Source organism: Cibotium barometz, chromosome 44, assembly GCF_041138505.1.
Source record: "Cibotium barometz isolate CiBa-2024 chromosome 44, ASM4113850v1, whole genome shotgun sequence".
NCBI lineage: Eukaryota > Viridiplantae > Streptophyta > Polypodiopsida > Cyatheales > Cibotiaceae > Cibotium > Cibotium barometz.
This window is the reverse complement of record NC_141089.1, coordinates 28,064,628-28,079,992: the sequence shown is the minus strand read 5'-3', so window position 1 is coordinate 28,079,992 and position 15,365 is coordinate 28,064,628. Positions and strand designations below refer to the sequence as shown.

The window sequence follows — 15,365 nt, the reverse complement described above, 5'->3', positions numbered from 1 at the left end:
GTGTGTAATATCAATCAAATCAAGCTATCTTGGTCTACATGTAAGTGCTTGTTCATTGCTTTCATTTCCTTTCATTTCCATTTCATTATGTGTGTTCACTCTATAAGAGTGATGTACTTTCTTGTGTGTAATATCAATCAAATCAAGCTATCTTGGTCTACATGTAAGTACTTGTTCATTGCTTTCATTTCCTTTCATTTCCATTTCATTATGTTTGCCATCTTTCCTTTCTGCACCTAGAGTTGGCTTGCTCTCATGTTCCTTCATGTGGTATTAGAGCCATGCTTCTCCATGGGCAACCCTTGGGGGGTGAAGGCCAACCCACAAATGGAACTTGGCCTTCCTCCTTTGGTTGTCCATCTCCAAGCTATCTCGCCACCATCTTGCCCACAACCTGTTATGAAAAATGGGGTAGAGACAAAGCTGAAACTGAAACTGAAATGAAAGCAAGACTAGAAGAAGACACAAAGCGTAGACATACCTTGAGATGAGTGTAGACAAGACACAAGATTGATACTTTCATTGATGTGACACCCACAATATATAGGTGAGAAGTACAAGATAGAGTAGACTGACTTATGGGACAATTATAGAGGTGCCACATGGCACACACTCAAGACTTAAGACAAAAACTAAGACTAGACAAATGTAGACTAGAGAAATAGTACACCTAGTGTGCACTTATTTCCAACACCCTCCTTAAGTGGACACTAGGAGGAAGACAGAAAGACAAGACTAGAAGACAGACATAAAGACCTATAGACTGAGAGACAAGACAGAAGACATGACAGACAAAGATCCTAAGACACCTCTCCTCAAGTGATATCCTCATATGGGTCCACAAGGATAGGGACAAGATGGATCTAAAACAAGACACAGTCAGATTGATAGACAAATAGACAGACAGACAAGACTAGATAGACAGAAGACTGACTGTAGACCTGACTGTAGACAAACAGATGGACCTTGAAGACATCCCCTCCTCAAGGGCAATCTCTGCCTCTTGGGTAGGGACAAGAGAGAGGTCAAAAAGCATAATGAGTAAGACACTAGTACTCCTTGACCTACATCATCGGTGGTCAAAGTGGTAGACAAGAAAGGTGAAGTAATCAGAAAGCCCACTCCTCATCATATGAGGAATGAACAGCAAGATCTGCTGATGGAGATGCTGCAGCAACATGGGCTGAGGTAGATGCAGGGGCTGATGTAGAGGTTTTAGAGTAGCGGTCCTTCTCCCGGTGATTATCACGGCCACAAATGGTGCATGGATGAGCCTTGAAGCAGTCCTTCTCCATATGATTAGTTTTTCCACAATGGGTGCAAGGCTTTCTTACCTTAGAACTTCCTTTCTTTGCTAAAAATGCAGTGTCAGTTACCTTTTGTTGTTTTGTTCGTTCCTCTTCTTGGAGAGCATTGATGATACCTTCAAGAGTAGGATTGTTGTGATACTTGAAGGTAGTGACAAGAGTAGCATAGGTGTCAGGTAAGCTTTTGAGAAGCACAGCAATAGCAATATCTTCGGAGATGGGGGACTTCACTGATGCAAGCTGAACCATAAGACTGCGAAAATAATTGACATGAGAGGCTATAGTAGCTCCCTCCTGCATATATAGATCAAAGAATGAGATCATAAGTGCAATCTTAGAGTTTTTAGAGCGGGGTTCAAAAAGGGTATCCAAAGTGATCCATGCTCGAGAAGCAGACTGTATGTCGGAGATGTGATGAATGTAATCATCTCCAAGACCGAGCAAGATGATAGCATAGGCTTTGTCATTCTTGGCAGTGGGAACATAAGTGATAACTTGCTCAATGTCGGAATCTTCGGGAGCAGCATGGTGATCAACATCCCAAAGACTTTCTTTCATAAGATGGCACTTGATTTTGATTTGCCAAGTATGAAAGTTGGACCCATTGAATTTGTCAATAGACATGAGAGAATGAGTAGAAGAGGCCATGTGGGAAGGTCTTACCTCTTGCTAAAAAAGCAAGGGCAGTGTCTATTCCCTTACAAGATTGCAGAAATGAATGAAAGAAGAGATCCAAACTGTTTTTAGAAGCCGGCTCTCTCACCACTTGTCAAGGCCATAGCATGTGACAGCCCATCGAAGCATGAGGAACTAGCAGTTTGCAGATATGAGGATAAGAAAAGGACTGACCAGCAAACTGAAGGAGACAATGCACAGTACCTTGTAGACTCTTCAAGAGGAAGCGATGGCAGAACTGAATGCAGCAAATAGCTCGTTAACAGGAGGAAAGTCGATCTGCAGCTGCTTCTAGATGATGCGCACCCTTGAGTCGATGAAGAAGGCAGCCAAAGGAGAGTAGCAACAGTACAGCGGGCTGTATGAGCCTGAACAGGGCGGACAGCAAGAAAGTGGGCGGACAGAAAGTTCAGGCCGGCGGGTTGCTTACTGATATGACTAGCTGCATGTGCAATACTAGAGGACAGGAGCGAACATATAGAAACGGTGAGATGCCCAAAAAAAAAAAAAAAAAAAAAACGTGAGGCAGCTCCCAAAAATGTGGCGGCAGATAGTTGTTGGGCTACTACAGCAGCAGGTCGACTACCAAGAGCAGGGGCAGCACCCAGCTAAGCGGCGGCCAACAGCAAAGGCGGCGGCTTGTTCTGAACCAAGTGACTGCAGCAAGAGAGAGAAGAGGGGCAGTCGCTCACAGGAAACAGGGGCAAAGATGAGGGGAGCCAGGATAAACCTGCTCTGATACCATGTTATGAAAAATGGGGTAGAGACAAAGCTGAAACTGAAACTGAAATGAAAGCAAGACTAGAAGAAGACACAAAGCGTAGACATACCTTGAGATGAGTGTAGACAAGACACAAGATTGATACTTTCATTGATGTGACACCCACAATATATAGGTGAGAAGTACAAGATAGAGTAGACTGACTTATGGGACAATTATAGAGGTGCCACATGGCACACACTCAAGACTTAAGACAAAAACTGAGACTAGACAAATGTAGACTAGAGAAATAGTACACCTAGTGTGCACTTATTTTCAACACAACCACCATCTTGCCCACTACCCACAACCACCAGCCTCTTCTTTGGCTCTCTAAAGCTTGCCGCCGCATGAGCATCATTGCCATAACCTCTCCAAGCTAACTCTGCTGAACGCAAACACAACTACATGGAGGCTCTGAGTGTAGGTGAAGCGCAGCTTCTGCTGAACGCAACCTGAAAAGCTCTGCAAAAGAACAGGACCAACTAACTCTGCTGAACACTAGACAGCCCCTTGAGCTGGCGTTGGCACAGGCAAGCTCTAGCAACAGCAATGGTTGGGCCTCGTCTCCCATTGGCCGCGCTCCGTGCTAGACAACCCCTTGAGCTGGTGTTGGCGCAGGCAAGCTCTGGCAACAGCAATGGCTGGGCCTCGTCCCCCACTGTCCGTGCTCCGGTTGCATGAAGTCGTCGCAAGTCCTCAGCTGCTCACGCCAATCCCATCGCCCACCACAGTCTTCTCCATCGCATCCCCCCCAGTCTTTCACTTGTCACCAGTCTTCTCCAACACTTGTTTCACAACCTTTATTTGGGATTTGTTTGGGATAAGGTTCTTATTTCTTTTTGGCTTCACACTTCACTGCAAATAGGGAGGCTTTCACATGAATGTAAAAACTTCCTACCTATCTGCTGCACCTTCAAGTCTTTTGAGCTAAAATTTTCAGTTCAGATTTGAGTCATGACTTCGCTATCTTCTAGTACATTGTTCATTGATAAGTTCAAGGGGGAAGGCTTTCCCACATGGCAAACCAAGATGCAGCTGCTACTTATGCGTAAAGGAGTCTGGGAAGTTGTTGAGAACGACACATTTGATGCACTGGATCAGCCACAAAGGAAAATTTGGAAGCAGCAAAATGCAAAAGCCATTGCCTTCATTGGTCTCTGCCTGGCGGACTCTCTTATTCATCACGTCGACTTTACATCCACGGCTAAGGAGATCTGGCATCGATTGAAGAGCATCTTTGGTAACAAGGTCACTAATTTCAAAGTTTTTCTGAAATTGAAGTTTTATTAGCTGTGAAGAGCTAAGTGATCATCTCTCCAAATTTAATTCTCTTGTTCAACAATTATCAAGTTTGAAGTGTTCTCCAGATGATGAGGACAAGATGGCAGTACTAATCAAAAGTATGCAAGGCATTTCTCACTTTGAGCAGACCATTGAAGTATTACACTTGGCCACTACTACATATGATGACTTGGTTGCTCTTCTCATTGAGAAAGACCGCCGGAACAAGGAAACCACTTCTACATCCTTGACCTCAAGTACTGAAGAGGCGCTTATCTCCGCCAGCAAATGGAAAGCCAACAAAAACATCATATGCAGATACTGTAAGCGGAAAGGTCATATTGAGGCCAATTGCTTCAAGAAGAAGGAGAAAGAACAAGAGCAACACCATGCTAATCTTGTTGTTGCTGATGAACCACCAGACGAGCTTCCTGAAGATCATGCACTTTCTACCCATGTCACTGACAAAGATTATTGTTTCTGATTTCTTCTGTGTGTGTATGGGTGCTCTGCCCTTGCATTACGCATAAAATGGATGAAGTAAACAGTGTGATGTGTGATGGTCAATAAGGGTCCTCTGCCCTGGGTTGTCCCCCAAAAATGTGTTTTGTTTTTACTTTGATATGAAGTATTGACACCCAGTTCAGAGTAAGAGGGGGGTGACGAGTGATGGTTCTCACTGCTGGTCGCAAGCTGACTGAGTAGTCAGTGACACATGGGAGATGTTGGTCAGTTGGACTCGCTCTTTGCAGTATTGCGGTGGAGGGGGGATCGGTTTACTCCTTGCGTATTGAGTCTCACACTCTTTTCTCTGAGGGGGAATGTTGGAGAAATCATAGTCAAAGAGTGTGTTCTAGTGTATACTAGGAACTAGTCTATGAGTCTGTGCGTGAGAGAGTGCCACGTGTCACTTTGGGAGTTATCCCATAAGCATATGGTACTTGAGTGTGTGTGTTCACTCTATAAGAGTGATGTACTTTCTTGTGTGTAATATCAATCAAATCAAGCTATCTTACATGTAAGTACTTGTTCGTTGCTTTCATTTCCATTTCATTATGTTTGCCATCTTTCCTTTCTGCACCTAGAGTTAGCTTGCTCTCCTGTTCCTTCAGCTTCAATAGCTACAATCGAAGATAAAACAAAATGGACCAAGATTGTAACAAAGGTGCGGTTCAGAAGTCGCAGGGAACACACCACCTTGGCCGACTCTATTCCCGCGCACTTCCTTTGCTCTGATCCAAACAGCTCCCTTCTCACTGCATTGTCTTCCCCTCTATAAACTTGGAAAAAAACTGCAGGTATTCTAGCCTGCAACCCTCACAAAGATAAAGAAGAAACCGCAGAAGACACTTCCCTGCAGTAACTCTACTGGTGGTCTCTCAAGCCCACCTCCTCTCTGCCATTGTATCCTTGAAAATCATCTCCCCTGGCCTTCATAGAGCCATTGCCGCCTTGATTGTTCTTCTAGAACCATTCGCCACCCATCTTCTTCGTTACACCACACGCTTTCCATTTTCGTTTCGAGCACTGCTCCAAACTGTTCTCTACGCACACAATACTCTACACAACTCTATTTACAGCAAAGACATGATCCAGCTTCTCATCTCCCTCCTAGATCAAAAGGGAACAACAACATGCCCCAAAACCACCTAGCTGCACTTAACCAACCACCTGGGTCAAAAATCTGCCCACCATCTTCAGACCACCTCAAGGTCCCCTTATCTCCTGGCTGCATTATGCAAGCATTCTTACCGTCCAACCACCTCCCAGCCTTTCCATCCTTGACAGCTTTGAGCTCTCCATCCAACGCTGCACATTCTACAACTCTCTGTAGCTCCACCAAACCTTTACACACATTTCTATCCAATCCATCCTCACCATTACAAAAAACCTCCTCATCAAGACCATTCTCAACACCATCAAATAAAGAGCCCAGATCAAACACCTGTTGAGTCTCCTGGTCAATATCTTCAGCCTCTTCATCCCACAACCTGCTCATGGCATTTAAAAGCTCATCATCAATGACATACACTCCAGCATTCACATAGGTACCGGCCTGCTCATCATCATCTTGATCCACGGGTCCTTCAAATAATGTGGAGACACTCTAAAGCATCATCCGACCAAGCACCCTTTGCACTGTCCATGCCATTATCCATATCTTCATGTACATATGCCTGCTGGTTCATGCTAGCACCATCTTCACCTGTATCATCATAAAAAGGCAATTCTACCAAACTCTCCACCTTGCACTCTACCTCACCACAAAACAAGTCTGCAGACCCCAACTCTAACCCCTGTGATTTTTCCAATACACTTGGGATCATCCATCCTTCCACAGTTGACTCATCCACCATTGGGCATTCCATGAATACTCTAACAGCATCGACTATCTCCATACTTGGGTCAACGGGCATACAACCTGCACTCTCTGCAGCTTCACAAACATGTTGCTCCATTGCCCTTGCACTCTCTGTCACAGCATTCACACAGGTATCTACAACCTGCACACTGTCCCTAGCAGGACACACATCAAACACATCAAATGTAACCACTCTAACTGGCATAATGGATGGCATACACATACCAGCCCTCCGTCTTGCCTTCCTTTCTTGATAAACAGCAGTCCTTATAGCCTCTGCAGAAGTCAGGGGGTCTTTCACCTCCACCTTCTCTTGGACCTTTCTATTCAGTCCTCCAACAAACCTGTCTTTCTTCAGGAAGTCAGGAGGAACCTGGTTTTCTCCCAAGCTCTTCACCATCCTCCTCCACGCTGCCTCAAACCTGTCTACAAAGTCTGGCACATCTTCATCCTCTTCCAGGCTCAGCCTGGTCAGCTCTCTCCACATGCCCTCTGGAGTCTCCACCTTCCCAAACTTCCTCCTCAAGGCTTCCTTCAAATTATTCCAGCTTGCCTTCTTAGCATCTGAGGCCTTATATTCAAACCAGTCCATGGCTAACCATCTTCAGCTTGGAGGCATCATCATCCCTGCCATTGCCTAAAGCCACCAATTCAATCCTTCTCAAAAATTGGGTGACATCCTCACCCTTCTCACCTCTAAACACATTAGATCTAAAATCAGCCATAGGTCCTGAGTTGACCTACAGGTGGACTCCAACCTGCTAACCAAAGCCCTTCACAAAAGCCTTTTGATTCCTAAGTGGGGGCACCAAAACAATGTGTGGTGTCTGGGTGATGGCCTCTACTACACCACCAATGGGCACACAATAAGAAGACATAGTGGGATCAGAACTGGGGGACACCAAAATCCGAGCTCCAAGGGCACCAACCAGACCTGCACCTGTCCACAGCCCTCCAGCTGACTCAATAGGTCACTTCTTCACCCTCCCAACTTCCCTTTGTGGCCTAGTTGCCTCCTCTGGCTATCCTATCAGGTTAGCCCAAGCTTTCAAAAGCTCTAATCACTCACCCAAAAGCCCCTTTTGACCATAGCTGACCAAAATCTCCTCTCCGCTGACACAGAACAGCTTGATTCTGCCTCCGAAGTCTTCCTCTAGTTCCCAGACAGAAATCTATTGTCCAGGCTCCCTTTGTTGTCCTCCAGCATCAGCTGACCGTATATCCCAATCCCCAAGATCTTCCTGCACACTTGTCGACCTTCTTCTGACCCCTCTCTAACTGAACCTGTCCGAATTCTACCTCAGAATTCTGATGCAAAATCGTTTGACTCTGAAGCCTTTATTGAGACAGACACCTTCTCTAAATGTCCTTTGACACACACAGGCCCTCGGGCAGCAAACTTGCAAGTATATCACACTACAAGCCCTTTGCTGATTACAACTGATCCACAACTGCCTCCAAACCAACTGTCTTCTCAAGACTTGCACAACTAACTCTGCTGATGCAGGTTCTCTCTCCTCCATGTCAGCTGGCTCTTCTATATCCTCAGAACATTCAAACCACACACAGATCCATCACAAGGGACACTTAGCTGACAACAGTTGACTCATAGCTACCTCAAAAACACCTGTCCACTAGCCCTTCCGACTTCTGACTGCTGACAGTCCCAAACTGTCAGACCAGGCTCACAGCACGGCACACCAACTCATACTAGTCAAGGCAAGCCCTCTATACCCGCAGCTGACAGTTCTGATGTCCAGCTGACTCACAAACAACTCTGTACTTACTCTTCAGATTCGGACAATCAGAAATGACTCAGAAACAATTTTCTAGCCATCAGACACTCACCCACTGGAGGCCAACTCCATAAGCTCAAACAAAACCACACTTTCACCATAACAAAACATCAAGACAGCAAAGAAGACCCGATCTCTCTGTCTGCTTCAGATATGCAAGAAAACTCTTCACTGTCTCAACAACCCTGAGACCTAGGCATCAACACGGGAAGAAAACACAAAAGAAACACAGGGTTCCCCCTCAGGTAGATCCTGGCGACGGCAACTTCAAGACATTGGCTTCAACAGCTACAGTGGAAGACGAAACAAAATGGACCAAGTCTCTAACAAAGGTGCGGTTCAAAAGTCTCAGGGAACACACCACCTTGGCCGACTCTGTTCTCCAACTCTTCCTTTGCTTTGACCCAAACAGCTCCCTTCTCACTGCATTGTCTTCCCCTCTATAAACTTGAAAATAAACTGCAGGTATTCTAGCCTGCAACCCTCATGAAGATAAAAGAAACCACAGAGGACACACTTTCTTGCAGTAGCTCTACTGGTGGTCTCTCAAGCCCACCTCCCCTCTGCCACTGTATCCTTGAAAATCATCTCCCTTGGCCTTCATAGAGCCATCGCTGCCTTGACTGTTCTTCCAGAACCATTCGCCACCCATCATCTTCGTTACACCACACGCTTTCCATTTTCGTTTCAAGCACCTACGCCTTATCCATGTGGTTGCCACGCCACACCTGTCACCTTGAGATCCATTTCACACCATCTTTTGTATACTCCATTTGTCTACACCATCTTTAGGAGGGGCTCATTTTGCTCCTCACAACGTGTAGTCTTATCTTTCTCCTGGACAAATAATATGTGTGCAGCAAATGTGAAGGATGGTGGCCAAATAAATCGAGCCTGGAGTATCTGGGACAAATATTGTTCTAGCTTGCCCTCCAATGCCTTGGACATGCGGTAGGGAAACTTATTGGGAGGTTCTGTAGGACCAACTCAATCCAATGATCCTCAGGATGAATGGGTGGGAACTTGGGCAGAAGTTAACATGGTCTTGAAATCGCAAAAGGAGACCTACCATTGCTCTAAAGGTTCCGATGTCTGATGAACAGCGAATTGTTGACTGCGAACAAATCAACACACCTTTTCTGAAAGCAAACAGAATCATTCTACCTGTCATTACCCACGGTCAAGCTGGACGTGGGATGGGTAGGTTTAGTAGGGGGGTGAAAGCCTTATTTAGCATCCTGCTGAAGTACTTTTTTCGTAAAATGGGCCTGCCAATGAGACATGGGTGGAAATCAAGGTTTTCTCCTATCCCCAGGAGTTATGACAGGCTCAAGTTGACCTTCAACAATAGTGAAGGTGTCCCGCCACCAAGGATGGGCGCAAACTCTCGAAACCACTAGTTGCCGAGAAACATGTCAAACCACAAGAGTGGGGAAACAATGAAATCTCACTAAAATGTGGCCTTCTAAACATGGAATTGAAACTGTTGAGCTTTGTGAGTGATGTGCTCGTGGAGACCAGGTGTAAAACCGTTCACAACCAGATGATGTGACACTAAGGTACATCCCATCTTAGCAACCGACTTTGAAGAGATGGCGTTTTCAGAGTTTCCCACATGGAAAAGGACAATGAATTGTTGTGCCTTTGTTGAAGCTTTCGTCTACCCCTCAGCCTCGCCCTCCTACTTATCATCAAATACCACTAGAGGCACTAGATTCAAAGCAGGCAAGAGCTGAACGGCATTAGATATTGAAGGTGGAGGTGTAGGTGTAGCTGTGGCGGTGGCGGTGGGCCTCTATAGAGGACGGCAACTTGGTGGCTTTCTTAATGTCCCACTTGGTGGTGGAATCCTTCTTGCCATGCCCCACATAATGGCAGAAGAAACATCGGCTCTGTCCCACATACCGCTTTTGCTCCTCTAGCTGGAGATAATCTCCAAAAATGCCCTCCTTGACCTTATCCGCTAGTGTCTTCTTAGGTTTTGTCATCTGTGGTCTTCTTACCATGTGAGTTGCTCTAAGAATCTTTCTTACTATTCGCTTGCTCCTGCCATCGCTTGCTAGATCTGCCATGCTCGCCTGCACCCACCAGCTCAGGCCCCGCATACTCTCTGCTCCTCTATCGCAACCTTTGTGTAGCATAATCGGCATACCTAGGTCTCCGTGTGAGCTTCCCCACTTTGAAGATACGCTCAACTTTATCTGTTTCCACTCTGAGGCGGTGGGATGAAACCCATATCTGGCCAATCGCAATCCGCATGGCATGGGACATGTGAACACTCAGGTAGCCCAGTTGCTGGATGAATCCATCCTCAATGATTGTAAGGAGAGAGAGAGAGAATGCTCAAAAGAGAGTATTGCATGACTCAATGATGGTTGCTTGATTGATAGAAGAAGTGATTGATACTCACCAAGTACAAGGCTTTTGTAGGCTTGCAACCTATTTTTTTGACCCATGCAAATATCACACCACATTGCACACTTATCTTATCCACTTAATAAGAGAGTGTTCACGCACTACTAGAACAATAACCCTTTTAGGGGCTGTTCACACACACGAGGGGACACACATGAGACTCCGAATGCCAACGGAAGTGGCTCAATGTAAAAGGTAAAAACCCCAGGAGTTTTCCGGAGGCGTAGAAGGAGAATTAATTGGACATAACACTTAAAATGCATTTCTTCTTTCTGACTGTGGTGTGGGCTTTTGCAGGTTGCAGGCCTGGCAGTTGTTTCCGTTGTGTGCTTTTCGCTGCAAGCGTTTCTAGTACTGTTTATGAATATCCCCGTAATGTTTCTTTGCCTTGCTAAACAGCTTACATGGCAGAACATTTTTTGTTTTCATCAAAAAGATCCAATGAGCAACTTCAAATCTTGCAGGCACTGAACATATGGAGGTCTCAAGATTTCCACGGCGATCAGTTTCCTGCCCTCCTCTTTTCATACTATTTCATAGGTATATCTTTGTTGATGTTAGGTTTTCTTTTTGCAGCAACGTTGTATCTGCAGCTAAGATTCTTAGTTTTTGAAATTGAAAAACTGCTAAATGATGTGATTGCAGGAGAGTCTATACCTTCCCTGGTGGTTCTGTGGGTTATGCGGGATCTTCCATCTCGTTCCTCTGATAATGGATATCCTCGACTCACCGTAACCGACATCAGTATGGTGCCTGACGAAACCTTGATCCAACAATGGATGGATATTAACGAGGAGACTTCGGCGGGGGTATTTACAAACAAGAGGTTTTTTACACCAAATCTACTGGTACAATTCCTCTGCCGAATTGCTAGTGGTGTTTTTCATTAAAGAAATTTGGCGACGAGAGTGTGCCCTCAAACCCATCCCCAGGTTTCTGTTACGTAAACTATTTATTGTTAATGGTTCACCTTGCAGGGTGAAGCCAAAAATCGTGGGAATCTGCTCTTTTAAAAAAGGCAAAGTTGAATCAATAAGGGCATCAACACCTGCTCTTTTTGAAGGCAGAGTCTGATTGTACATGCGTGTAGACTCAGGTGTGCCCACCAATGTTTATGGCTCTCAAATACTGCACAATGGTTGTATTTCTTTCTCCCCATTGCCTGGATGTCATTCCTCGATTTGTATAAGCTAAAATTTGCACGAGCCCTCAGAGGAAGATGGCATGAGCACATTTTTTCTTTAGTGGGTGATGGAAGTATGCATATGTTCATGGCAACTTTACACAGCAAGAGTTCGCATTATGGCAACCGTGTACTACCTTGGAAGGCTTGCTGATTTTCCAGACAGCAGGTCAAAGTATCTATATCCTTTTTTGTGCGAACACTTGTATTGCTTTGAGCTATTCCTTTTTGGTTGTCCAAGCATACTGGTTATTGCTATATATATCAAAGCCCACAGTTAACTCGGCATTCTTTTGCAAATTACATCCGGCTCAAATAACTATATCTAAGTGTGAAAGTATGATACGACGTCTTTGGGGCGCGATAATCCCAACCTATCTATAGAGATAAGAATAGCTGTTCATTACTCAAGCTTCAACTTGCCTTTCCCGAGTGATCTCGGTTCTCCCCCCCCCCCCCCCCCCCCCCCCCCCCCCTATTACATTATTCATATCTTCACAATATATATATATATATATATATATATATATATATATATATATATTTTAATTCCCTCTTGAGTTGGTCAGAGGTTGGAGAATAGGATGGCTTTATCGAGCTTGTGTTCATAAGAGCGAGGATAGGGAGTCACCAACTAGGTAGGCATGCATGTATGTGTATATACTATACATAGATGTGTGTGTGTGTGTTTCTCAAACACCTCCTCCTCCACTCCAAAGGGGGTTTGTTGGGATTCAAGGCTTATTAGGTGTGAACACCCAATTAGGTGTGAACACCCGTTTAGATGTGGATAGGGTAAGTGTGCCATGTGTCTTTAGCTTATTAGTGTATGTGATTTTCATGGGTTAAAAGATAAGGCTTCAAGCCTACAAAAGCATGTACTTTATGAAAGTTTTACAATCTAGCTCTCACTCTACAGCTTGTGTTGGGAGTAGGGGTTCCTGAAGTTGGACTACTCTCCGAATGATTGAGTGGGACCGTTGCAAAGAGGCCTCCAGGCAATGTGGGAGTGAGCGCCCAAGGGGCGGCCACTTGGCATTTTGAAAAGGGGTTCTAGATCAAAGGCTGGCAAAGTCTCCTCATTTGTAGTTAGAGGCAATTGGGAGAGGGCAGGCTTGAGGTGTCTCCAAGCTCTCATCAAACTAGCTGCAAAGCAATTTGAAGGAGGAATTGGAACTGCGGGCATATGAGGATCCATCACACACTAGGGTCCAAGGGCCCCCAAGGAGAGGTTGCGGGTTGTGAAATCCATTACGAGAAAAAAGCTTTCTTGGTGTCATTGCTTGGCTAAAGACCTAGAACGACCAATTTGCCCAACATAGCTCTTCTTTGAATAGCAAGATCTCAATGATGCCCACGTCGCCCACGATGATGCCCAAGCCCCCACAATGGCAAGGCTATATGATCACTCTTCAGGCCACCTTGGCCCACGTGAGCCAATTTTATGTCCTTGCCCGCCAAGGAAAGTTATTGATCAACTGCTTCACCTATCCAAGGCATGCCCTAGAGAACACCCAACAAGAAGTAATATGCAACACGGTAGCCATGAGCACCTAGTTGGCTACAACCACGTGGCCGATGAGGGAGAGACAAGTAAAGCTCCCATAAAGGAGCTTCCTCCAAATGCTCAGGAGAAGGGGGCTAAGTTGGTGCTCAAGTGAGATATCCACCTAACAACCCAAATGTTTGACTAGTGTGCCATTAGGAATCCAATGAAACGGCAACAAGGCACCAAGTTGGGGTGCGAAGATCCAACCCAAAAATCACACGACTTGTGTCAGTTGATTTGAGTGCGCCCAAGACTATGTGATGGTGGGTGCCTGATAGCTCAAAAAAATCCCTAGTGATGTATCCTGAGTGGGTTCAAAAGGATACTCAAGCATCATATCAAAACTCTACCCTCCTCTTGTCAAACCAAGCATATCGGTGTGCAGGTTACAACCATCTGAGACTCCAACTAGGGGCTATCTAGGATTGCTCCAGGGAGGCGCTAAGTAAGCAAGTCTTGTTAGAATGAGATGAGTCGATCTTGAGCTGCTCTTCGTAGAAAAGAGCTAATCTCCCTAACAGGCCAGCCAGACATCGCATTGTCGAGCTCATCATCAACAATTTCATCAGCATCATAATCATTGTCATCGACTTTTGTATCCTTGCTAGTAACATTTCTACAATGCACACTACCATTTTTCATACACTATAGATCTCTTCAACATCAATGATATGATGGTAGCCACTTCTTTGGCATTGATAGTACTTGCAAGTTGTTTAGATATTTTTATTTTGTGTCAAAGGTTCGTTATTTGTAGGTTGAAATGGTAGTGATGTATTTAGATTGTTTTTTGTTGAACTTAAAGGAACTAACTATTCATTGTAGTCTTATATGATGTATCATGTATTAGTTGCCAAAGGTCTTTAGAATGTTGTTATTGGCATTGAGGTACACCATCTTTAGAATGTTGTTATTGGCATTGAGGTACACCATGTTTTGCTAGCGTAGGATAGTACAAGTACTTTCAGCATGTGCATTGGTGACACTTTCTATGAAAAGGAGCATTATTTCTCATAATCGGTCATGTAAAATTGCCATGTAGGCTTAGGATGTGCTTGTTGTGCTTTACTAGATGCTTAACAAGTCACGTGGTCTACTTGTGCAAACAGTTAGAGTCTGTTCATATAAATGAAGGAGACTTTGATGGATGAGTTTCTCACAACAAAGATCAAAGATCTCAAAGAGCAACTTGCATGTATTAATAAGGCATATCTGGACAGTTCATTGGTGTTTAGTGTTGTTCTCATAGCTTTATCGAATTCATATCAAGATTTTGCATCCACACTTAAGCTTATAATGAAGAGTAATACATTTCGTTGCAATGCTCTTGCAAAAAGAGCAATCTTGACAAATGGAATGAGGATACATATGGGAGATAAGGCATTTGTTGCCAATGACAGACTTCTCTCAGGGTGGCTAAAAGCCAAAGGCAGAATCAGCCCAGTCTTCTGGCAAGGATGGCGAGAAAGGAGATGAGAAGAAAGGTAAATGCAACTCTTGCCAGAAGCCATGCCATTATATCAATAAATGTAGAAAAAAACTTTTAAAAAAGGAGAAGAAGAAAGAGTCACACAACACCAAGTGCTGCAAGGAGTTAGCGAACTACGCACATGATGATTGGGCATTCGTTATGCACTGCAATTATGATCCTTCTATCCATGATCGGCATGTCTGGTATTTTAATAGTGGTGATAGTAAGCACATTACTTCTTAGCGTGGGTTGTTTGCCTCTCTAAAGTATGCTTCTCAAGTAGGCAATCACGTGTGTAAATAATTTCTCATATACAGTGAAAGAAGTTAGTAAGGTTGTGCTCACACTGTTATAAATGGTGGAACAAACATTCTCTCAAAAGTCTTGTTTATGCTAAGCATTAAAAAGAACTTGTTGTCAATCTCTGCGATTGTAGGGTAGGCATAGAGGTTAGATTTGTCAATAATAAGTGTACAATTCATGATTGGAGTGATGGAGATATCATTGTGGTATCCAGTACTCTAATTCATGGATTTTAAAGGTTAAATAGATATGAGAGATTG

The 15,365-nt window shown here is 44.5% G+C and overlaps 1 protein-coding gene across 1 annotated transcript in view; it reads left to right on the top strand.

Annotated features, from left to right (window-relative positions):
• Positions 1-12,082, top strand: part of LOC147613151 (uncharacterized) — a 30,224-nt gene extending 18,142 nt beyond the window's left edge. Inside the window, exons 6-9 of the mRNA XM_086782435.1 lie at positions 10,897-10,971; positions 11,064-11,139; positions 11,245-11,447; positions 11,577-12,082. Of these exons, the coding sequence (XP_086638561.1) occupies positions 10,897-10,971; positions 11,064-11,139; positions 11,245-11,447; positions 11,577-11,612 (390 nt within the window). The 3' untranslated portion in view covers positions 11,613-12,082. The remainder of the gene's footprint in view (positions 1-10,896; positions 10,972-11,063; positions 11,140-11,244; positions 11,448-11,576) is intronic.
• The last annotated feature ends 3,283 nt before the right edge of the window (positions 12,083-15,365 follow it).